The sequence below is a fragment of the Anomaloglossus baeobatrachus genome, chromosome 2 (assembly GCF_048569485.1).
Source record: "Anomaloglossus baeobatrachus isolate aAnoBae1 chromosome 2, aAnoBae1.hap1, whole genome shotgun sequence".
NCBI lineage: Eukaryota > Metazoa > Chordata > Amphibia > Anura > Aromobatidae > Anomaloglossus > Anomaloglossus baeobatrachus.
The window spans coordinates 794,087,418-794,112,192 of record NC_134354.1 but is presented as its reverse complement, the minus strand read 5'-3'; the positions used below and the strand labels follow the sequence as shown (position 1 = coordinate 794,112,192).

The 24,775-nt window shown below is 54.7% G+C and overlaps 1 protein-coding gene across 1 annotated transcript in view; it reads left to right on the top strand.

Moving 5' to 3' along the window:
* Window positions 1-24,775, top strand: part of LOC142290097 (protein sel-1 homolog 3-like) — a 172,029-nt gene that overhangs the window by 42,089 nt on the left and 105,165 nt on the right. Inside the window, exons 4-10 of the mRNA XM_075334031.1 lie at window positions 9,386-9,512; window positions 9,858-9,979; window positions 16,655-16,770; window positions 17,936-17,985; window positions 18,204-18,336; window positions 18,510-18,630; window positions 19,887-20,027. Of these exons, the coding sequence (XP_075190146.1) occupies window positions 9,386-9,512; window positions 9,858-9,979; window positions 16,655-16,770; window positions 17,936-17,985; window positions 18,204-18,336; window positions 18,510-18,630; window positions 19,887-20,027 (810 nt within the window). The remainder of the gene's footprint in view (window positions 1-9,385; window positions 9,513-9,857; window positions 9,980-16,654; window positions 16,771-17,935; window positions 17,986-18,203; window positions 18,337-18,509; window positions 18,631-19,886; window positions 20,028-24,775) is intronic.

The window sequence follows — 24,775 nt, the reverse complement described above, 5'->3', positions numbered from 1 at the left end:
ATCTTGTGTTTGGTGTCTTCTCTATGTGGAGATCATTTTCACCTTGTGTTTGGTGTCGTCTCTTTGTAGAGGTCGTCTTCACGTCTTCATCTTGTGTTTGGTGTCTTCTCTTTGTAGAGGTCAACCTCACCTTGTGATTGGTGTCTTCTCTCTGCAGAAATTGTCCTTACCTTGTGTTTGCTGTCTTATTTCTACAGAGTTTGATCTCACCTTACGTTTGGGGTCTTCTCACCTTGTGTTTGTTTTCTACGCTATATGACGGTCGTCCTCTCCTTGTGCTTGGTGTTTTCTCTCTGTGGAGGTCATCCTCACCTTGTGTTTGGTGTCTTCTCTCTTTAGAGGTTGTTCTCACCTTGTGTTTGGTGTCTACTGTTTGCAGGGATCTTCTTCACCTTCTGTTTGGTGTAGTCACCTAATGTTTGGTGTATTCTCTCTGTGGAGGTCATTTTCAGCATCTGTTTTGTGTCTTATCTCTGTAGAGCTTGTCCTCTCTCTCTGGTGATGTTTTCCTCACCTTGTGTTTGTGTTTGGTGTCTCCTCTATATGGAGGTTGCCTTCAGCATCTGTGACGCCCTGGACTAGCCAGGTAGTCACATACATACCAACATACACCCCCCCCACCCTAGACAGTAACAACAGTCAAACAAAAACCCTTGTTGCCTCCCTCCAGGGTCTGATGTCCACAACAGGTGGGGCGGAGCCAGGCGGTTGGCTCCACCCACCGAGGAGTTCACAGGCCTGGAGGCGGGAAAAGTGTGAGATCAGTTTTAGAGGTGGAAGTGAGAGGAGTAAACACTTGAGGTGTCTGGGTAGGAGCCCAGGCACTGACAGCAAGGTTGGCAGACGGTGGTGGCCGTCTGCAGGAGTTGGTGGAACTCTGCGAAGCCGTAAGGACCGGGGTCGGGCGTTGGCCCGCCGGTACCGAACCGGGGAGCGGAGTGAAGCTAAGCACACACAGGCAGGGCCATCGGACCCCGACCAGGCTTGGAGCCGCCGTCAATAGTCAAATCCGAGTGTGACAGGAACCCCAAGGGTTCCCCAACAACCAAGTCCCGACAGAAGGCAACAGTCCACACCGTGAGGATATACAGCCACCGCCACAGGCTAGAGATCCAAGGGCCAGCGCCTGCGGGCAAAACGGGCTCCTACGGCACCTATACGCACGCATAGGCACCTATAGACTACCGGTGGGCAACCACAGGAGTCAGAACATTCTAAAAGGTGCAGGGAAAGACAGCCACCATCAGCCGTCCGGGGAGAGCACAACAACAACACTGCAGCCGGCTGCGGGACCCGTCCATCCGGCCGTTTTGGTTTACCAGAGACTCTGTCACTGATTGTCTGAGTGAGTACACCAGTGCCATCCGGCACCGCGCCGCGCAGTCCCTGCACCCCAGCCATCCAGCCTCCCCGTTACATCACCGGGTCCCGGGATCACCAACCCCCCTACCCACGGAGGGGACAACATCCCAGCTCCACCCTACCATCTTTCCCGGGAACCCCGTTACCAGCAGCGGTGATGCCATTATCACCACGTCCCGTGGGTGGGTGTCGCGAACAATCTCCCTAAACCTACCACCTCTTTTCACTCACGGGCGAGGAGCGCTGCTCGAGTCCCCGGGTACGGCTCACCGATCGAGCCACCAAGCAGCAGCAGCAGAAGCCCCGGACCCGAGGGTGGCGAGCGCGTTTCCCCTCCGCCTGCGACACATCTGCTTGGTGGTGTCTTCTATCTGTAGAAGTTGTCCTCACCTGGTGTTTACTGTCTTCTCTCTGTGGAGGTCATCCTTACCTTGTGTTAAGTGTCTCCTCTATGTGGAGGTTGCCTTCAGCATCTGTTTGGTGTTGTCTTCTATCTGTAGAAATTGTCCTCACTTTGTTTTTGCTGTCTTCTCGCTGTGGAGGCCGTCCCCACCTTGTGTTTGGTTTCTTCTCTTTTCAAAGGTTGTTCTCACCTTGTGTTTGGTGTCTTCTCTTTGCAGGGATCTTCTTCACTTTCTGTTTGTTGTCTTCCCTCTGCAGAGGTCATCGTCACCTTCTGTTTGGTGTCGCCTCTGTGAAGAAATCACTCTCACCTTGTGTTTGCTGTCTTCTCTCTGTGGAGGTCAATTTCAGCATATGTTTGGTGTCTTCTCTCTGTAGAGCTTGTCCTCACTTTTTGTATGGTGTCTTCTCTCTGTGGAGGTTGTCCTCACCTTGTGTTTGCTGTCTTCACTCTGTGGGGTCGTTTTCAGCATATATTTGGTGTCTTCTCTCTGTAGAGCTTGTCCTCACTTTTTGTTTGGTGTCTTCTCTCTGTGGAGGTTGTCCTCACCTTGTTTTTGGTGTCTTCTCTCTGTGGGGTCATTTTCAGCATATATTTGGTGTCTTCTCTCTGTAGAGCTTGTCCTCACTTTTTGTTTGGTGTCTTCTCTCTGTGGAGGTTGTCCTCACCTTGTTTTTGGTGTCTTCTCTCTGTGGGGTCATTTTCAGCATATATTTGGTGTCTTCTCTCTGTAGAGCTTGTCCTCACTTTTTGTATGGTGTCTTCTCTCTGTGGAGGTTGTCCTCACCTTGGGTTTGGTGTCTTCTCTCTGTGGAGGTCGTTTTCAGCATATGTTTGGTGTCTTCTCTCTGTAGAGCTTGTCCTCACTTTTTGTTTGGTGTCTTCTCTCTGTGGAGGTTGTCCTCACCTTGTGTTTAGTGTCTTCACTCTGTGGGGTCGTTTTCAGCATATATTTGGTGTCTTCTCTCTGTAGAGCTTGTCCTCACTTTTTGTATGGTGTCTTCTCTCTGTGGAGGTTGTCCTCACCTTGTTTTTGGTGTCTTCTCTTTGCAGGGATCTTCTTCACCTTCTGTTTCTTTTCTTCCTTCTGCTGAGGTCGTCGTCACCTTCTGTTTGGTGTCGCCTCTGTGAAGAAGTCAGACTGCTGAGACCCCACAACCAAACCAACCCCCCATGCCCGAACAAAACACACGTTTGTAGTAAAACAAGTAAACTTTATTGGAGAGATAATCAAGTGCAAACATATAAAAAACTCTCATCTTTTGCTGGGTTGAGGTCGGTCACAGCTTTAACATTAATTTGTGCAAATATACAACCAACTTATACTGCTGTCAAGACGAGGCGTAATGCCAGGCCGGTCACCCGGCGCAATCAGCCTTCGCTTGAACACCACAATTCCAGAACTGACCGCCACGGAGGAGCAAAGTCCCTAGACAGCGCTCCGACCCCCACCCATTAAAAGAAGTGCCTGCTCAATGCCATCTTGAAGGCCTGATAAAAAAATATCGATGCCAATGTCTGACAAATGGACGCCATCAGGCAACATAAGGCTGGAGTTGTCCCCTTCCAGCTGCCTATGTCTGACGACTACACCACCCTTAAAGCGGATGAAACGGGACATTCTCGCGTTCAAAGTACGGCGTGACCGCTCAACCGCTGCCGCGTCGCGAGCCCCCTGCCATGCAACGCGGGGGATTACTTCCGACCAAATGAGGACCAGCTCGGGAAAGAAGCCGTGGAATTTATCCACGTCAGACCTCATAGTAGTCAGGAGCTCTGCAAGCCGGTAGGAACAAAGATCATTGCCCCCGGCATGTATGAGAAGAATCACCGGAGACACTGCAACTTGAGCGATGCCGACTACCTCCGGGAGAACCTGCGGCCAAATCTTGCCTCTGATACCTCTCCAATGCACGTCGAGGCAACAAAAGGCGAGATGCCTTCCACCCGGACGATACGCCGCTCTCTGGCCAGCCCAAAAAATATAAAAGTGGCCCAACAGCCACACCGCCGGCCGTGCACCGCCTATGGAGAGAAACAGAATTAGTAAAGCAATAAAAATCAGGTCTAACGTAGCGCGCAAAGCAAGAAGAACGCCATCTACCAATGCGCTGAATCTCAGAATTGGACAAACCAGCTCTTGCGGCCTCGGTAGCAGCACCTATGCGAAAGGAGTGTGTACCAAATTCAGTAGGAGTCAAGCCAAACGATCGCAGGCATTTACGAAAGAGGGCCAAAAACTGGAACTTTGTGAGTGGTGAACCATCCTCGTGAGATAAGAAGGACACACCAGAGCGACGCACAGCTAAATAGTTGTTTACCAAAACAATGGGGCAGACAGGGCCAGGGATAGAGAATAAGGGGATCCAAGAGCCCCTGCCAGACGGGTCCGTTTTGGACTTACGGATGCGAATACGCAAACCCCCATTGCAAACTGTAACATCATTGTGCCGGAGGCCACCGGGACGGTGCTTCGAAAAGGACAAAAGCTCACCAATTCGCAAAGCGCCAAAAAAGGCCAATCCAAAGGAAACCGCGAAAAGAGCGGATTCAAAAGGGGATGAGCAAAAATTATGGACGGCCCCAATGAGGCGAGCCAACAGTGCAAAAGAAATAGGCCGTCTATGCTCCCGGCGTGGGGTCAACCGACACCAACCACGAACGGCCCGACTGATAATAAAAGATTTTGTGACGTCCGACCAGCCGCGAAGCTTGAAATGGAAGGCGATGCCAGTTAAACGATTCCGGGCCATGGACCCAGAAAAACCAGAATCACGCAAAATGGATCAAATACCGAACTATAGCTGCCAAACGGGCAGGTTCTGAACTGTCAATCGGGGGGTGCTCCGAAAAATTCAGCCATTCCGACCATGCCTTACCATAAGCTTGCCACGTCGCAGGAGCCACGGAAGCTCTCACCAACGGAATCAGTTGCTGAGAAGGAGGTTCCACATACTGACAGGGCAGGGCACGGTAAGCCGTCCAGCTGAGCGCGAGGGCAAAGCTCTCGGAATTTCTGTAAATGAAAACGAGAAAGGGCATCAGCAGCGGAATTGCGAAAACCAGGGACATGACGGGCACGAAACCAGATGTTAAGTTCCAAACATCTAAGGACTAATGACCTGAGTAATTTTATGACCGGGGTAGACGAGGAAGACAAATGTTTAATTGCATGAACTACACTCATATTGTCAGTCCAAAACAAAATGCGCTTATTCCGTAGAACAGTTCCCCAAATAGCGACAGCCGCCACTATGGGAAAAAGCTCAAGCAAGGTTAAGTTGGAAACCCAGCCTAAGGCATGCCAGGAATCTGGCCATCGTTCAGCACACCACTGGTCATCAAAAATCACTCCAAAACCAAGTGACCCAGAGGCATCAGAGAAAAGGGATAGCTCCTCATTGGTTATTTCCTCCTCCTGAAAGCATGTATGACCGTTGTACTGAGAGATAAACTCAGGCCAAACAATCAAATCAGCGCGCAGCGGTGCCGAGATCCGAATCCGGTGGGGGGGGGGCCTGACACCCCTGGTGGCGAGGGCCAGGCGATGAGAAAAAATACGTCCCATAGGCATGACACGGCATGCAAACACCAGAAGGCCCAGTAAAGATTGCATTTGGCGTAAAGTAACGCTACGAACTGAACAAAAACCCTTGAGCAATGAGAGCAATGCAGAAACTTTGTCAGATGGGAGGCGAAAAAACATGGCTTCAGAATCGATTTCAATCCCCAAGAAGGATAGTGTTGAAACCGGACCAACTGTTTTTCCTTGTGATAAGGGAACGCCAAATTTTGCCATGAGCCGGCAGAAATTATCCAACAAAAATTGACATTGTGAGGAATCACCTGGTCCTACAAAAAGAAAATCATCCAAGTAGTGAGTGATGGAATGGGAGCCAGACTCCCATCTCACCACCCACTCCAAAAATGAACTGAAAAGTTCAAAATAATAGCAGGAAATCGAAAAGCCCATGGGCAGGCACGTGTCGTAATAATAAGAGCCATCAACAAACCAGCCCAGTAAATGGTGACAGTCGGGGTGAACGGGGAGGAGGCGAAAGGCCGACTCAATGTCAGATTTTGCCAACAGCGCGCCCCTTCCGGCCTGTCGAACTAGCGAAACCGCTCTATCAAAAGACACGTAAGTCACGGTGGCATCCGCTTCAGATATGCCATCATTCACTGATGATCCTTTGGGGTAGGACAAATGCTGAATCAGGCGAAATTTGCCCGGTTCCTTTTTGGGAACAACACCCAAAGGAGAAACCCTCAAGTTGAAAAAGGGGGGTGAAGAAAATGGGCCTCGAATCCTGCCTTCTGACAATTCACTTTCCAACTTCTGTAGTAACACATGATGAAATTCAGTAGCCGATTTTAGGTTCTGAGCAAACGAGGGGTCCCTACGAAAGTTAAAAGGGATGATAAAACCGAAAGTAAAACCGAAACACAGCTGGGCCGCCGCCTCTTTATTGGGATACTGGTCGAGCCACGGCCCCATCGCGAGGACGCTCACTGGCGTCCTTATCCGGCGTGCTGGATGTTTTTGCAGGCAATTTTGCGGATGGACGGGTACACTTGGCTGCGGTATGAGGTCCACCGCAGGCGGAGCACTCATGCTTGAATTTACAGAGGCCAAAGAAACGACAGTGGCCTTCATTGAATGACCAGCATGTGCCGGGTCTACGAACGGCCACTGAGCCGGAGCCGGCGGTAGTGCTAGAGGCCGCTGAATGAAAGGGCTGATAAGCCTTCTGGGCCAGCATCAGTCGCAGCCATGTGTCCGCGGCTTTTACCCCCCAGCCTAGCTGGGGTTGGACGGCTAAACGACGACGAAAATCTTCGTCGTAACGCCACCAGGCAGATCCCCCGTGCGATTTTGTAAGAATTGTATATGGTGTCGAGATAAATGAACAACTCGGAACAGCGCTCGGGGTGCTTCTGACCCATTACGCGTCCCATAACACAAAATGCTTGCAGCCAGTTGTTAATAGACCTGGCTACTTTTGGCCTCCTTTCAAAAGGACGATCCGCCGATCGCCGCTCTTTATCAACTGTATGTTGATCGGTGGAAACCAAGGACCATATATCAATATAGTCATTGGCCCATATTTTTTGGACAGTCTCCTCGCCCAAGTGGGATCCCAAAGGGGTAACGCCACAGAAAAAAGCGTCTCTGTGAATATCCGCTCGTGGAGGGGGGGGGGGGAGGAGGGGGGGGGTGTGGGTCAGGTTAGTTTGAAATTTGAGCATTAAATGAAGGGCTAACTAGTATTTTTCCCCCCGCCGCAGGCTGCAAATTTGCCAAAAGTGCTTTAAGGGCTGCTGGCATACCCGCACTATCCACCCATGCCCCAGAGTAGTGGTACTCACCAGCATCTTGAATAGGGGCGACATAAGGCTCCAGTGGTGGATCAACGAATTCCACGGGCTGCGAACGCGCTGTGGGAGGACCCGACTCCCTCCGCGGGTGATGGTGACGTCGGCGATGATGCCCATGAGGCACGACGGAGGCGTCTGAAGAATCTGATGAGGCGGAAGGAGAGCGCCACCTCGATGAGCGAGAGCGGAGGCTCCTCCGAGAGGACCTGGAACGGCGGGAATGGCTATGTGTTCCACGCGACCTAGAAGGGCGCTCGTATCGATCAGGGGTGTGAGATGACGCAGACGAATGTGTTGCTGAGCAGTGACGGCGGCCGCGGCGGCTACGACCGCAGGCCAGAGCTTCAGCATTCATCTGTTCTAGAGGAATCATGGGGGCCTGTGAAGTGTGGACTAGTGGGAACAGATCAGATGGGGGGTGGGCAGACACAGCTGGCTGCGCACCCGCAGATCCCTGCATCATGGGTGGCAAGACCAGCATCTGGGGGTTAATGTGTGCTGAAGGGCTTATTACTGCCCCAGCACATAAAGCAGGTTGGCTTTGAACAATATTTGCTTGTGCTGTTTGTGAAGGCTGGGTGGGAGGGGGAGGTGGCACTGTGGGTTCGGCATCTGCAGTCTCCTCTATGGATGAGGAGCTGCAGCTGTGATGTCCTCCCATAGTTGGTGGCAAGTGGAATAGTGGTGGTTCAGGGTGGCAGGGGTTAACTGCTGCCGACCGCGGGTCCGCGTTACTGGAGGGACAGACTTGGCGTGCGGCAGCCGCGGTCGGAAGCTGGGAGGAAGTGGGCAGAGCTTGTCGCGAGGCGCGCGCACGAGTGCGCATGCCCCGTGACGTCAGCACTGAAGGACTCAGGCGCTCCGGCGGGCGTGTACGCCGAGCGGACCGCCTGCCGCCGGAGTTAACCGCCCGAGCCTCAGGAGGGAGGGGACGCATCTCAGCTAGGATGGAGGTAAGCCATGCGTCCCCTTCCCTCCCGATCCTGTCCCTAATCGCTGCAGCAAGCGCGTCGGCCATCTCTCACCAGAGGCTGCTGTGCCTGGGGTACCAGCAGCACAGCAGCTTCCAGGTCTCACGGATGAAGAGAGACCGAACCAGGAAATAAGGGGGATTTTATATGGGAAACTGGAGGAGGAGAAAACACTGGGATTGGACACGGACAAGGGGGCGGACGGTTCGGGCATGGGAAGGAAGAATTAACCCCTTCAGACCGGGCTCAGCAGTCAGGGTGCATCCAGCTCAATATTACTGATATGCCCCACACTCTCACCTTGTGTTTGGTGTCTTCTCTCTGTGGGGTCGTTTTCAGCATATGTTTTGTGTCTTCTCTCTGTGGAGGTTGTCCTCACCTTGTGTTTGGTGTCTTCTCTCTGTGGAGGTTGTCCTCACCTTGTGTTTGGTGTCTTCTCTCTGTGGGGTCATTTTCAGCATATGTTTGGTGTCTTCTCTCTTTAGAGCTTGTCCTCACTTTTTGTTTGGTGTCTTCTCTGTGGAGGTTGTCCTCACCTTGTGTTTAGTGTCTTCTCTCTGTGGGGTCATTTTCAGCATATGTTTGGTGTCTTCTCTCTGTAGAGCTTGTCCTCACTTTTTGTTTGGTGTCTTCTCTATGTGGAGGTCGTCCTCACCTAGTGTCTTCTCTATGTGGAGTTTGCCTTCAGCTAATGTTTGGTGTCTTCTCTCTGTGGAGGTCGTCCTCACCTTGTGTTGGTGTCTTCTCTATGTGGAGTTCGCCTTCAGCATATGATTGGTGTCTTCTCTCTGTAGAGCTTGTCCTCATTTTTTGTTTGGTGTCTTCTCTCTGTGGAGGTTGTCCCCACCTTGTGTTGGTGTCTTCTCTCTGTGGAGGTCATTTTCAGCATATGTTTGGTGTCTTCTCTCTGTAGAGCTTGTCCTCACTTTTTGTATGGTGTCTTCTCTCTGTGGAGGTTGTCCCCACCTTGTGTTTAGTGTCTTCTCTCTGTGGAGGTCATTTTCAGCATATGTTTGGTGTCTTCTCTCTGTAGAGCTTGTCCTCACTTTTTGTTTGGTGTCTTCTCTGGTGAGGTTGTCCCCACCTTGGGTTTGGTGTCTTCTCTCTGTGGAGGTCATTTTCAGCATATGTTTGGTGTCTTCTCTCTGTGGAGGTTCTCGTCACCTTGTGTTTGGTGTCTTCTCTCTGTTGAGGTCGTCCTCACCTTGTGTTTGGTGTCTTCTGGTTTAGAGGTCGTACTTACCTTGTCTTTGATGTCTTCTCTCTGCAGAGGTCTTCCAGCTCCTTTCCTTTTTGTTTGCCAGCACTGGGGGAAGCTACGGAGTCGTTCGAGCGCTAAAGCCACACAGAGACCGCGTGCTGGAAGCGCAGAGGCAGCGACACTCAGCGTCTCCTCAGTAAGAAACCACAAGATGGGGGAGATTTATGCATAATACATGGAGCATAGAGCGTAGAGCAGTGCACACCCCCAAACCGAAGCAACAGAGGAACCCTGACTACGGCAGCACAAGCCATCAGGAGTTATGGTCCTTTAGTTTTTTGGTGGTGGCAATGTTATAAAGTGAGATGCCAGTACATTGAATATTACTCTAGATCCAGCCAAAGCTGTACACAAATATTTTAAGCTGTTGCTTGGAATTGGGGAGCTGTGAACCCTCTGAGCGCTGCTGCATGGCATTTCAGGAGGTGTAGTATGGAGTAGTACGGTATATTATCTCACCTGATGTCTCTACTCTCCACAGATGTACGTTCCGATTCTGGGTCTACGTCACACAATGGTGTATGTCCAATTTCTGCGGAGTTTTCTATCATCTGGATAATAAACATGAATACATAACCCCTGCAGTGCTGATGACAGACACAGGTAACGTGAGGGGCAGTGTGGGGGATGGGGGGGGTAGTGTACCTGCAGCGTGTGCTCCTGATCAGACCGGTGTACCTGCAGTGTGTGCTCCTGATCAGACCAGTGTACCTGCAGCGTGTGCTCCTGATCAGACCGGTGTGCCTGCAGTGTGCGCTCCTGATCAGACCGGTGTGCCTGCAGCATGTGTTCCTGATGAGACCGGTGTACCTGCAGCGCGTGCTCCTGATGAGACCGGTGTACCTGCAGCGTGTGCTCCTAATCAGACCGGTGTGCCTGCAGCGTGTGCTCCTGATCAGACTGGTGTGCCTGCAGCGTGTGCTCCTGATCAGACCGGTGTGCCTGCAGTGTGTGCTCGTGATCAGACCGGTGTACCTGTAGCGTGTTCTCCTGATCAGACCGGTGTGCCTGCAGTGTGTGCTCCTGATCAGACCGGTGTGCCTGCAGCGTGTACTCCTGATCAGACCAGTGTACCTGCAGCGTGCTCCTGATCAGACCGGTGTGCCTGCAGCGTGCGCTCCTGATCAGACCGGTGTGCCTGCAGCGTGTGCTCCTGATCAGACCGGTGTACCTGCAGCGTGTGCTCCTGATCAGACCAGTGTGCCTGCAGCGTGTGCTCCTGATCAGACCAGTGTGCCTGCAGCGTGTGCTCCTGATCAGACCGGTGTACCTGCAGTGTGTGCTCCTGATCAGACCAGTGTGCCTGCAGCGTGTGCTCCTGATCAGACCAGTGTACCTGCAGCGTGCGCTCCTGATCAGACCGGTGTGCCTGCAGCGTGTGCTCCTGATCAGACCAGTGTACCTGCAGCGTGTGCTCCTGATCAGACCAGTGTACCTGCAGCGTGTGCTCCTGATCAGACCAGTGTACCTGCAGCGTGCGCTCCTGATCAGACCGGTGTGCCTGCAGCGTGTGCTCCTGATCAGACCAGTGTACCTGCAGCATGCTCCTGATCAGACCAGTGTACCTGCAGCGTGCGCTCCTGATCAGACCGGTGTGCCTGCAGCGTGTGCTCCTGATCAGACCAGTGTCCCTGCAGCGTGTGCTCCTGATCAGACCGGTGTACCAGCAGTGTGCGCTCCTGATCAGACCAGTGTGCCTGCAGCGTGTGCTCCTGATCAGACCAGTGTGCCTGCAGCGTGTGCTCCTGATCAGACCAGTGTGCCTGCAGCGTGTGCTCCTGATCAGACCAGTGTGCCTGCAGCGTGTGCTCCTGATCAGACCGGTGTACCAGCAGTGTGTGCTCCTGATCAGACCAGTGTACCTGCAGCGTGTGCTCCTGATCAGACCGGTGTGCCTGCAGCGTGCGCTCCTGATCAGACCAGTGTGCCTGCAGCGTGTGCTCCTGATCAGACCAGTGTGCCTGCAGCGTGTGCTCCTAATCAGGTCAGGTATGGAGATGAAGCCTGTGCCTGGTGGTGTGGTCAGGTATGGAGATGACGCCTGTGCCTGGTGGTGTGGTCAGGTATGGAGATGATGCCTGTGCCTGGTGGTGTGGTCAGGTATGGAGATGACGCCTGTGCCTGGTGGTGTGGTCAGGTAATGAGATGACGCCTGTGCCTGGTGGTGTGGTCAGGTATGGAGATGACGCCTGTGCCTGGTGGTGTGGTCAGGTATGGAGATGACGCCTGTGCCTGATGGTGTGGTCAGGTATGGAGATGATGCCTGTGCCTGGTGGTGTGGTCAGGTATGGAGATGACGCCTGTGCCTGGTGGTGTGGTCAGGTAATGAGATGACGCCTGTGCCTGGTGGTGTGGTCAGGTATGGAGATGACGCCTGTGCCTGGTGGTGTGGTCAGGTATGGAGATGACGCCTGTGCCTGGTGGTGTGGTCATGTATGGAGATGACGCCTGTGCCTGGTGGTGTGGTCAGGTATGGAGATGACGCCTGTGCCTGGTGGTGTGGTCAGGTATGGAGATGACGCCTGTGCCTGGTGGTGTGGTCATGTATGGAGATGACGCCTGTGCCTGGTGGTGTGGTCAGGTAATGAGATGACGCCTGTGCCTGGTGGTGTGGTCAGGTAATGAGATGACGCCTGTGCCTGGTGGTGTGGTCAGGTATGGAGATGACGCCTGTGCCTGGTGGTGTGGTCAGGTATGGAGATGACGCCTGTGCCTGGTGGTGTGGTCAGGTTTGGAGATGACGCCTGTGCCTGGTGGTGTGGTCAGGTATGGAGATGACGCCTGTGCCTGGTGGTGTGGTCATGTATGGAGATGACGCCTGTGCCTGGTGGTGTGGTCAGGTATGGAGATGACGCCTGTGCCTGGTGGTGTGGTCAGGTAATGAGATGACGCCTGTGCCTGGTGGTGTGGTCAGGTATGGAGATGACGCCTGTGCCTGGTGGTGTGGTCATGTATGGAGATGACGCCTGTGCCTGGTGGTGTGGTCAGGTAATGAGATGACGCCTGTGCCTGGTGGTGTGGTCAGGTAATGAGATGACGCCTGTGCCTGGTGGTGTGGTCAGGTATGGAGATGACGCCTGTGCCTGGTGGTGTGGTCAGGTATGGAGATGATGCCTGTGCCTGGTGGTGTGGTCAGGTATGGAGATGACGCCTGTGCCTGGTGGTGTGGTCAGGTAATGAGATGACGCCTGTGCCTGGTGGTGTGGTCAGGTATGGAGATGACGCCTGTGCCTGGTGGTGTGGTCAGGTATGGAGATGACGCCTGTGCCTGGTGGTGTGGTCATGTATGGAGATGACGCCTGTGCCTGGTGGTGTGGTCAGGTATGGAGATGACGCCTGTGCCTGGTGGTGTGGTCAGGTATGGAGATGACGCCTGTGCCTGGTGGTGTGGTCAGGTATGGAGATGACGCCTGTGCCTGGTGGTGTGGTCAGGTATGGAGATGACGCCTGTGCCTGGTGGTGTGGTCAGGTATGGAGATGATGCCTGTGCCTGGTGGTGTGGTCATGTATGGAGATGACGCCTGTGCCTGGTGGTGTGGTCAGGTAATGAGATGACGCCTGTGCCTGGTGGTGTGGTCATGTATGGAGATGACGCCTGTGCCTGGTGGTGTGGTCAGGTATGGAGATGACGCCTGTGCCTGGTGGTGTGGTCAGGTATGGAGATGACGCCTGTGCCTGGTGGTGTGGTCAGGTATGGAGATGACGCCTGTGCCTGGTGGTGTGGTCAGGTATGGAGATGACGCCTGTGCCTGGTGGTGTGGTCAGGTATGGAGATGACGCCTGTGCCTGGTGGTGTGGTCATGTATGGAGATGACGCCTGTGCCTGGTGGTGTGGTCAGGTATGGAGATGACGCCTGTGCCTGGTGGTGTGGTCAGGTAATGAGATGACGCCTGTGCCTGGTGGTGTGGTCAGGTATGGAGATGACGCCTGTGCCTGGTGGTGTGGTCAGGTATGGAGATGACGCCTGTGCCTGGTGGTGTGGTCATGTATGGAGATGACGCCTGTGCCTGGTGGTGTGGTCAGGTAATGAGATGACGCCTGTGCCTGGTGGTGTGGTCAGGTAATGAGATGACGCCTGTGCCTGGTGGTGTGGTCAGGTATGGAGATGACGCCTGTGCCTGGTGGTGTGGTCAGGTATGGAGATGATGCCTGTGCCTGGTGGTGTGGTCAGGTATGGAGATGACGCCTGTGCCTGGTGGTGTGGTCAGGTAATGAGATGACGCCTGTGCCTGGTGGTGTGGTCAGGTATGGAGATGACGCCTGTGCCTGGTGGTGTGGTCAGGTATGGAGATGACGCCTGTGCCTGGTGGTGTGGTCATGTATGGAGATGACGCCTGTGCCTGGTGGTGTGGTCAGGTATGGAGATGACGCCTGTGCCTGGTGGTGTGGTCAGGTATGGAGATGACGCCTGTGCCTGGTGGTGTGGTCAGGTATGGAGATGACGCCTGTGCCTGGTGGTGTGGTCAGGTATGGAGATGACGCCTGTGCCTGGTGGTGTGGTCAGGTATGGAGATGATGCCTGTGCCTGGTGGTGTGGTCATGTATGGAGATGACGCCTGTGCCTGGTGGTGTGGTCAGGTAATGAGATGACGCCTGTGCCTGGTGGTGTGGTCATGTATGGAGATGACGCCTGTGCCTGGTGGTGTGGTCAGGTATGGAGATGACGCCTGTGCCTGGTGGTGTGGTCAGGTATGGAGATGACGCCTGTGCCTGGTGGTGTGGTCAGGTATGGAGATGACGCCTGTGCCTGGTGGTGTGGTCAGGTATGGAGATGACGCCTGTGCCTGGTGGTGTGGTCAGGTATGGAGATGACGCCTGTGCCTGGTGGTGTGGTCAGGTATGGAGATGACGCCTGTGCCTGGTGGTGTGGTCAGGTATGGAGATGACGCCTGTGCCTGGTGGTGTGGTCAGGTATGGAGATGACGCCTGTGCCTGGTGGTGTGGTCAGGTATGGAGATGACGCCTGTGCCTGGTGGTGTGGTCAGGTATGGAGATGACGCCTGTGCCTGGTGGTGTGGTCAGGTATGGAGATGACGCCTGTGCCTGGTGGTGTGGTCAGGTATGGAGATGACGCCTGTGCCTGGTGGTGTGGTCAGGTATGGAGATGACGCCTGTGCCTGGTGGTGTGGTCAGGTATGGAGATGACGCCTGTGCCTGGTGGTGTGGTCAGGTATGGAGATGACGCCTGTGCCTGGTGGTGTGGTCATGTATGGAGATGACGCCTGTGCCTGGTGGTGTGGTCAGGTATGGAGATGACGCCTGTGCCTGGTGGTGTGGTCAGGTAATGAGATGACGCCTGTGCCTGGTGGTGTGGTCAGGTATGGAGATGACGCCTGTGCCTGGTGGTGTGGTCAGGTATGGAGATGACGCCTGTGCCTGGTGGTGTGGTCATGTATGGAGATGACGCCTGTGCCTGGTGGTGTGGTCAGGTAATGAGATGACGCCTGTGCCTGGTGGTGTGGTCAGGTAATGAGATGACGCCTGTGCCTGGTGGTGTGGTCAGGTATGGAGATGACGCCTGTGCCTGGTGGTGTGGTCAGGTATGGAGATGATGCCTGTGCCTGGTGGTGTGGTCAGGTATGGAGATGACGCCTGTGCCTGGTGGTGTGGTCAGGTAATGAGATGACGCCTGTGCCTGGTGGTGTGGTCAGGTATGGAGATGACGCCTGTGCCTGGTGGTGTGGTCAGGTATGGAGATGACGCCTGTGCCTGGTGGTGTGGTCATGTATGGAGATGACGCCTGTGCCTGGTGGTGTGGTCAGGTATGGAGATGACGCTGTGCCTGGTGGTGTGGTCAGGTATGGAGATGACGCCTGTGCCTGGTGGTGTGGTCAGGTATGGAGATGACGCCTGTGCCTGGTGGTGTGGTCAGGTATGGAGATGACGCCTGTGCCTGGTGGTGTGGTCAGGTATGGAGATGATGCCTGTGCCTGGTGGTGTGGTCATGTATGGAGATGACGCTGTGCCTGGTGGTGTGGTCAGGTAATGAGATGACGCCTGTGCCTGGTGGTGTGGTCATGTATGGAGATGACGCCTGTGCCTGGTGGTGTGGTCAGGTATGGAGATGACGCCTGTGCCTGGTGGTGTGGTCAGGTATGGAGATGACGCCTGTGCCTGGTGGTGTGGTCAGGTATGGAGATGACGCCTGTGCCTGGTGGTGTGGTCAGGTATGGAGATGACGCCTGTGCCTGGTGGTGTGGTCAGGTATGGAGATGACGCCTGTGCCTGGTGGTGTGGTCAGGTATGTTGCAGGTCATAGAACACACAGACCACGCTGATGTAAATGGTTTTGAATGGTCAGACATGACACTTGTTGCCTTTCACCTCCTTTAAATGTGCCTGGAGTTGTGTGGCAGTTATAATCCAGTTCTAAAGGGCAGTGTTCACCATGAAGAGGTCATCAGTGTGGGATGTGACAGAGGATTTCCACTTCTCTGCCTTTGTGTGACTCTTCCAGTCTCTCTGTGTCTCTGTACAACCTGCTGGTGACACTCTGTGACACACTAAGCTGAGTGGCCACTTCTCTGCCTTTGTGTGACTCTTCTAGTCTCTCTGTGTCTCTGTACAACCTGCTGGTGACACTCTGTGACACACTAAGCTGAGTGGCCACTTCTCTGCCTTTGTGTGACTCTTCTAGTCTCTCTGTGTCTCTGTACAACCTGCTGGTGACACTCTGTGACACACTAAGCTGAGTGGCCACTTCTCTGCCTTTGTGTGACTCTTCCAGTCTCTCTGTGTCTCTGTACAACCTGCTGGTGACACTCTGTGACACACTAAGCTGAGTGGCCACTTCTCTGCCTTTGTGTGACTCTTCTAGTCTCTCTGTGTCTCTGTACAACCTGCTGGTGACACTCTGTGACACACTAAGCTGAGTGGCCACTTCTCTGCCTTTGTGTGACTCTTCCAGTCTCTCTGTGTCTCTGTACAACCTGCTGGTGACACTCTGTGACACACTAAGCTGAGTGGCCACTTCTCTGCCTTTCTGTGACTCTTCCAGTCTCTCTGTGTCTCTGTACAACCTGCTGGTGACACTCTGTGACACACTAAGCTGAGTGGCCACTTCTCTGCCTTTGTGTGACTCTTCTAGTCTCTCTGTGTCTCTGTACAACCTGCTGGTGACACTCTGTGACACACTAAGCTGAGTGGCCACTTCTCTGCCTTTCTGTGACTCTTCCAGTCTCTCTGTGTCTCTGTACAACCTGCTGGCTGCAGACACCGGTGACGTAGGGCCCCACTCGCAGTGCGTGTCATCAGCCTCCATGTGTGTGTCTTCCCAGGTCATCTCCACGTGCAGGTGGAGCTCATCTCCCGGGAGCCGCAGGCCTTCATCAGCCACAGACCCGTGCCCCCCGAGCAGTGGTGCCACATCCAGCTGACCCTGCATACCGCACTGGTGGGACATATCATATATACTGTGTGTGCCGTGTGTAACTACATCCAGAGCTGCACTCTCTATTCTGCTAGATTATGTCTTATCCTCCAGTCACCTCCAGAGCTGCACTCACTATTCTGCTATATTATGTCTTATCCGGCAGTCACCTCCAGATCTGCACTCACTATTCTGCTATATTATGTCTTATCCTGCAGTCACCACCAGAGCTGCACTCTCTATTCTGACATATTATGTCTTATCCTGCAGTCACCTCCAGAGCTGCACTCACTATTCTGCTATATTATGTCTTATCCTGCAGTCACCTCCAGAGCTGCACTCTCTATTCTGCTATATTATGTCTTCTCCTCCAGTCACCTCCAGAGCTGCACTCACTATTCTGCTATATTATGTCTTATCCTCCAGTCACCTCCAGAGCTGCACTCACTATTCTGCTATATTATGTCTTATCCTGCAGTCCCCTCCAGAGCTGCACTCTCTATTCTGCTATATTATGTCTTATCCTCCAGTCACCTCCAGAGCTTCACTCTCTATTCTACTATAATATGTCTTCTCCAGTCACCTCCAGTGCTGCAGTCACTATTCTGCTGTTATATTGTCTTATCTTCCACTCACCTCCAGAGCTGCACTCTATATTCTCCTGTTACATCGTATCTTATCCTCCTGTCACCTCCAGAGCTGCACTCACTATTATGCTGTTACATTGTGTCTTATCCTCCTGTCACCTCCAGAGCTGCACTCTATATTCTCCTGTTACATCGTGTCTTATCCTCCTGTCACCTCCAGAGCTGCACTCACTATTATGCTGTTACATTGTGTCTTATTCTCCAGTCACCTCCAGAGCTGCACTCACTATTATGCTGTTACATTGTGTCTTATTCTCCAGTCACCTCCAGAGGTGCAGTCACTATTCTGCTGTTATATTGTGTCTTATTCTCCAGTCACCTCCAGAGCTGCACTCACTATTCTGCTGTTACATTGTGTCTTATTCTCCAGTCACCTCCAGAGCTGCAGTCACTATTCTGCTGTTATATTGTGTCTTATTCTCCAGTCACCTCCAGAGCTGCACTCACTATTCTGCTGTTACATGGTGTCTGATGTGGTGATGAGGGTGGTAGTCTTGTGGTGATGATGATGAGGGTGATACTGATGTGTTTGTCCTCTCTAGGGGAATCTGACCATCGTATGTGGAGACACAGTTGATGAGACCACGTTCAGGTAACGGCCGCTCTCCGTAGAAATCCTTTAGGTTCCAGTCACTTCCAGAGCTGCATTCATAGTTCAGCTGGTTGCTGATCACTGCTGAGTTCTAACTGGATATCTGACAGCTGAATTCCCACGATGCACTGCTGCCTGAGAACAGGTGAATGCAGCTCTGGAGGTGACTGGAGTATGGGACAGATTAACTCTTTCCTGCCTTCTTCCGTCCCCTCCAGATTCTCGGATGCAGTTTTGCTCTCGGACGTGGATGGGAATTTCTATCTGGGCGGCTCCAAGTACGTTCCGGGGCTGAGCGGATTCTACGGGCCGAGCACCTACTACCGGCGCCGCATTGTGCCGCTCCACCGGGTAACTCCATCCCTCACACCCCACCGCTGAGGTCCAGACGTGGCGCCGTGCGCTCCCCTCTGGCTCAGAAGCCCCCGATGCTCTGTGACCGCCAGGTTTTGGGGTCTCGTCCCGGTAGACGTAGCATTGAGGGTCTCCGCACCCTGCGCTGATATCTCTCTGTTCCTCCTCAGTCGCCCCCTCCTCGCAGGCTCCGCAGTCTCCAGCTCCCCCAGTGGCTCCAGACCTGCCAGGACTTCAGGGAGGAAAGTGCCCGGAGGTTCTGGAACTTTCTATCTCAGCAGAGAATGACAGGTACAGTCACAGCTCTGACTAATACTGGGCTATCATTGGTTAGTTAAACAAGTCTGTGCCACACGTGGAGGCAGTCTACTGTACAGCAGATAATACAAGTCCGTGCCACGTGGGGAGGCAGTCTACTGTACAGCAGATAATACAAGTCTGTGCCACGTGGGGAGGCAGTCTACTGTACAGCAGATAATACAAGTCTGTGCCACGTGGGGAGGCAGTCTACTGTACAGCAGATAATACAAGTGTGTGTCACATGGGGAGGCAGTCTACTGTACAACAGATAATACAAGTCTGTGCCACGTGGGGAGGCAGTCTACTGTACAGCAGATAATACAAGTCTGTGCCACACGTGGAGGCAGTCTACTGTACAGCAGATAATACAAGTCCGTGCCACGTGGGGAGGCAGTCTACTGTACAGCAGATAATACAAGTGTGTGTCACACGTGGAGGCAGTCTACTGTACAGCAGATAATACAAGTCTGTGCCACACGTGGAGGCAGTCTACTGTACAGCAGATAATACAAGTCTGTGCCATGTGGGGAGGCAGTCTACTGTACAGCAGATAATACAAGTCTGTGCCATGTGGGGAGGCAGTCTACTGTACAGCAGATAATACAAGTCCGTGCCACATGTATTATACAAAGCAGCAAAACATACAAGAATCTCTTCAAGGAGAAATCGGTGCACTGCACCCCAGATAATACAGGACTATGCCAGAGAAAGAGGCAGTCTGCTCTACAGCAATTATTACAAATGTGTGCAGTCTTGAGAGATGTTCTGTTATAAAGCAGATGTGTAGTACCACCCTATGCCATGTGTAGTGCCGCCCCATGCCATGTGTAGTACCGCCCTATGCCATGTGTAGTGCCGCCCTATGCCATGTGTAGTGCCGCCCTATGCCATGTGTAGTACCGCCCTATGCCATGTGTAGTACCGCCCTATATCATGTGTAGTACCGCCCTATACCATGTGTAGTACCGCCCTATGCCATGTGTAGTGCCGCCCTATGCCATGTGTAGTACCGCCCTATATCATGTGTAGTACCGCCCTATACCATGTGTAGTACCGCCCTATACCATGTGTAGTACCGCCCTATGCCATGTGTAGTACCGCCCTATACCATGTGTAGTACCGCCCTATACCATGTGTAGTACCGCCCTATACCATGTGTAGGAAGCTCGTCTTCCCCTTCTGGGCGGTTTCTCTCCAGTCCGCGTCTATGCATTGCTGACATTTATCTGCCACGTTCTCCTCCACAGGAACCTGCGCTGACATCTACAATCAGTACCAGACCCGCCACGGGCCACGTACTGCCCCCCAGTGCTCGGTGTGGGACTCCCCTCCGCTGCCGCACAGGGTCCTCATCACCAGCCTGCTGAGGAGGACGGTGAGCCGAGCAGGTGAGACCCCAGAGCTGCTGGGAACGGCCATAGTGGCAGCATAGCACGGCGGAGGAGGTGCTGGGAACGGCCATAGTGGCAGCATAGCACGGCGGAGGAGGTGCTGGGAACGGCCATAGTGGCAGCATAGCACGGGGGAGGAGGAGCTGGGAACGGCCATAGTGGCAGCATAGCACAGCGGAGGAGGTGCTGGGAACGGCCATAGTGGCAGCATAGCACGGGGGAGGAGGTGCTGGGAACGGCCATAGTGGCAGCATAGCACGGGGGAGGAGGAGCTGGGAACGGCCATAGTGGCAGCATAGCACAGCGGAGGAGGTGCTGGGAACGGCCATAGTGGCAGCATAGCACGGGGGAGGAGGTGCTGGGAACGGCCATAGTGGCAGCATAGCACGGGGGAGGAGGAGCTGGGAACGGCCATAGTGGCAGCATAGCACAGCGGAGGAGGTGCTGGGAACGGCCATAGTGGCAGCATAGCACGGGGGAGGAGGTGCTGGGAACGGCCATAGTGGCAGCATAGCACGGCGGAGGAGGAGCTGGGAACGGCCATAGTGGCAGCATAGCACGGGGGAGGAGGAGCTGGGAACGGCCATAGTGGCAGCATAGCACGGCAGAGGAGGAGCTGGGAACGGCCATAGTGGCAGCATAGCACGGGGGAGGAGGAGCTGGGAACGGCCATAGTGGCAGCATAGCACGGGGGAGGAGGAGCTGGGAACGGCCATAGTGGCAGCATAGCACAGCGGAGGAGGTGCTGGGAACGGCCATAGTGGCAGCATAGCACGGGGGAGGAGGTGCTGGGAACGGCCATAGTGGCAGCATAGTACAGCGGAGGAGGTGCTGGGAACGGCCATAGTGGCAGCATAGCACAGCGGAGGAGGTGCTGGGAACGGCCATAGTGCCAGCATAGCACGGCGGAGGAGGTGCTGGGAACGGCCATAGTGGCAGCATAGCACAGCGGAGGAGGTGCTGGAACGGCCATAGTGGCAGCATAGCACGGGGGAGGAGGTGCTGGGAACGGCCATAGTGGCAGCATAGCACGGCAGAGGAGGTGCTGGGAATGGCCATAGAGGCAGCATAGCACGGCGGAGGAGGTGCTGGGAACGGCCATAGTGGCAGCATAGCACGGCAGAGGAGGTGCTGGGAATGGCCATAGAGGCAGCATAGCACGGCGGAGGAGGTGCTGGGAACGGCCATAGTGGCAGCATAGCACGGCAGAGGAGGTGCTGGGAACGGCCATAGTGGCAGCATAGCACGGCAGAGGAGGTGCTGGGAACGGCCATATTGGCAGCATAGCACAGGGGAGAAGGTGCTGGGAACGGCCATAGAGGCAGCATAGCACGGCGGAGGAGGTGCTGGGAACGGCCATAGTGGCAGCATAGCACGGCAGAGGAGGTGCTGGGAACGGCCATAGTGGCAGCATAGCACGGCAGAGGAGGTGCTGGGAACGGCCATAGTGGCAGCATAGCACGGCAGAGGAGGTGCTGGGAACGGCCATAGTGGCAGCATAGCACAGGGGAGAAGGTGCTGGGAACGGCCATAGTGGCAGCATAGCACGGCGGAGGAGGAGCTGGGAACGGCCATAGTGGCAGCATAGCACAGCGGAGGAGGTGCTGGGAACGGCCATAGTGTCAGCATAGCACGGCAGAGGAGGAGCTGGGAACGGCCATAGTGGCAGCATAGCACGGCGGAGGAGGTGCTGTGAACGGCCATAGTGTCAGCATAGCACGGCAGAGGAGGAGCTGGGAACGGCCATAGTGGCAGCATACCACAGCGGAGGAGGTGCTGGGAACGGCCATAGTGGCAGCATAGCACGGCAGAGGAGGAGCTGGGAACGGCCATAGTGGCAGCATAGCACGGCTGAGGAGGTGCTGGGAACGGCCATAGTGGCAGCATAGCACGGGGGAGGAGGAGCTGGGAACGGCCATAGTGGCAGCATAGCACGGCTGAGGAGGTGCTGGGAACGGCCATAGTGGCAGCATAGCACAGGGGAGGAGGTGCTGGGAACGGCCATAGTGGCAGCATAGCACGGCGGAGGAGGTGCTGGGAACGGCCATAGTGGCAGCATAGCACGGCAGAGGAGGAGCTGGGAACGGCCATAGTGGCAGCATAGCACGGCAGAGGAGGAGCTGGGAACGGCCATAGTGGCAGCATAGCACGGCAGAGGAGGAGCTGGGAACGGCCATAGTGGCAGCATAGCACGGCGGAGGAGGTGCTGGGAACGGCCATAGTGGCAGCATAGCACGGCAGAGGAGGAGCTGGGAACGGCCATAGTGACAGCATAGCACGGCAGAGGAGGAGCTGGGAACGGCCATAGTGGCAGCATAGCACGGCAGAGGAGGAGCTGGGAACGGCCATAGTGGCAGCATAGCACGGCGGAGGAGGTGCTGGGAACGGCCATAGTGGCAGCATAGCACGGCGGAGGAGGTGCTGGGAACGGCCATAGTGGCAGCATAGCACGGGGGGAGGAGGAGCTGGGAACGGCCATAGTGGCAGCATAGCACGGCTGAGGAGGTGCTGGGAACGGCCATAGTGGCAGCATAGCACGGGGGAGGAGGTGCTGGGAACGGCCATAGTGGCAGCATAGCACGGCAGAGGAGGAGCTGGGAACGGCCATAGTGGCAGTATAGCACGGCGGAGGAGGTGCTGGGAACGGCCATACTGGCAGCATAGCACGGCAGAGGAGGAGCTGGGAACGGCCATAGTGGCAGCATAGCACGGCGGAGGAGGTGCTGGGAACGGCCATAGTGGCAGCATAGCACGGCAGAGGAGGAGCTGGGAACGGCCATAATGGCAGCATAGCACGGCGGAGGAGGTGCTGGGAACGGCCATAGTGGCAGCATAGCACGGCAGAGGAGGAGCTGGGAACGGCCATAGTGGCAGCATAGCACGGCGGAGGAGGAGCTGGGAACGGCCATAGTGGCAGCATAGCACGGCGGAGGAGGTGCTGGGAACGGCCATAGTGGCAGCATAGCACGGCAGAGGAGGAGCTGGGAACGGCCATAGTGGCAGCATAGCACAGCAGAGGAGGTGCTGGGAACGGCCATAGTGGCAGCATAGCACGGCGGAGGAGGAGCTGAGAACGGCCATAATGGCGGCATAGCACGGCGGATGGCCATTATTGATCCGATAGAGAGTGAGAGTAACAGGGACCCTCTGAGCATGCTCCTCCAGTAACACCATGGAGTGTAATAGAGCGGTATATTACTGTATAGCGTAATATAATACAGCAAGCTCTGCTCAGTGTATAGCGGTATATTATAGGGTAATGTAATACGGCATGTTCTGCTCAGTGTATAGCGGTATATTATAGCGTAATATAATACAGTCTGTAGCGGGGTGGGGGTCCCCCAGGACTACAAAGACGCCGTGACTCAAATAGTCCGATCCAAACAGCTTTATTGTCCTCGCTGTACATGTAAATTCCTCCGGAACACAGCCGGGTTATGCACCGTCCATACGGGTCCCCGTCACACAGGCACCCCTTGCCGTAGGAGACGGTCTTACGATGCCCCGTTCGGCTGTTCCAGGAGGGTCCACAAACTTATAAGCGCCCCACGCCGGCCTGGAGCTTTTCCAGGCTTCCGGCTCTGCAGCTTACAGAGCAGACTCTATTACAAGATCTTAGTGGAAGTTTAACCACTTTCCTTACTCTCTGGCACCTGGTAGCAGACACCTCTAGCTGAGGTTACCTCGCGGCCCCAGGGCCCTCTGCAGACCCCTGGGTCTGTGTCTCCTCCAGGAGAGGCTCGGCCTTACAGCCCTCGTCTGGCTGCACTCACCTCAGTCTGAATATCGGAGCCCTGTGCTCAGCCTCCACACAGGTTGCTCCATGCAGAGCTCTCGGCTCAGACTTAATATCGGAGCCCTGTGCTCAGCCTCCACACAGGATGCTCCATACAGAGCTCTCGGCTCAGTCTTAATATCGGAGCCCTGTGCTCAGCCTCCACACAGGCTGCTCCATCCAGAGCTCTCGGCTCAGTCTGAATATCGGAGCCCTGTGCTCAGCCTCCACACAGGCTGCTCCATCCAGAGCTCTCGGCTCAGTCTTAATATCGGAGCCCTGTGCTCAGCCTCCACACAGGATGCTCCATACAGAGCTCTCGGCTCAGTCTGAATATCGGAGCCCTGTGCTCAGCCTCCACACAGGCTGCTCCATCCAGAGCTCTCGGCTCAGTCTTAATATCGGAGCCCTGTGCTCAGCCTCCACACAGGATGCTCCATACAGAGCTCTCGGCTCAGTCTGAATATCGGAGCCCTGTGCTCAGCCTCCACACAGGCTGCTCCATCCAGAGCTCTCGGCTCAGACTTAATATCGGAGCCCTGTGCTCAGCCTCCACACAGGATGCTCCATGCAGAGCTCTCGGCTCAGACTTAATATCGGAGCCCTGTGCTCAGCCTCCACACAGGATGCTCCATACAGAGCTCTCGGCTCAGTCTTAATATCGGAGCCCTGTGCTCAGCCTCCACACAGGATGCTCCATACAGAGCTCTCGGCTCAGTCTTAATATCGGAGCCCTGTGCTCAGCCTCCACACAGGATGCTCCATACAGAGCTCTCGGCTCAGACTGAATATCGGAGCCCTGTGCTCAGCCTCCACACAGGTTGCTCCATGCAGAGCTCTCGGCTCTGCTCTCACTCTCTCCCAGCACACACGCTGGAAGTCTAGAGCTAGTCTCTATCCAGACTGCCCTAGACACACTCCACCCAGGTTCTGAGACTGGATTGCTTTAACTCCTCGAGCCACACCCACA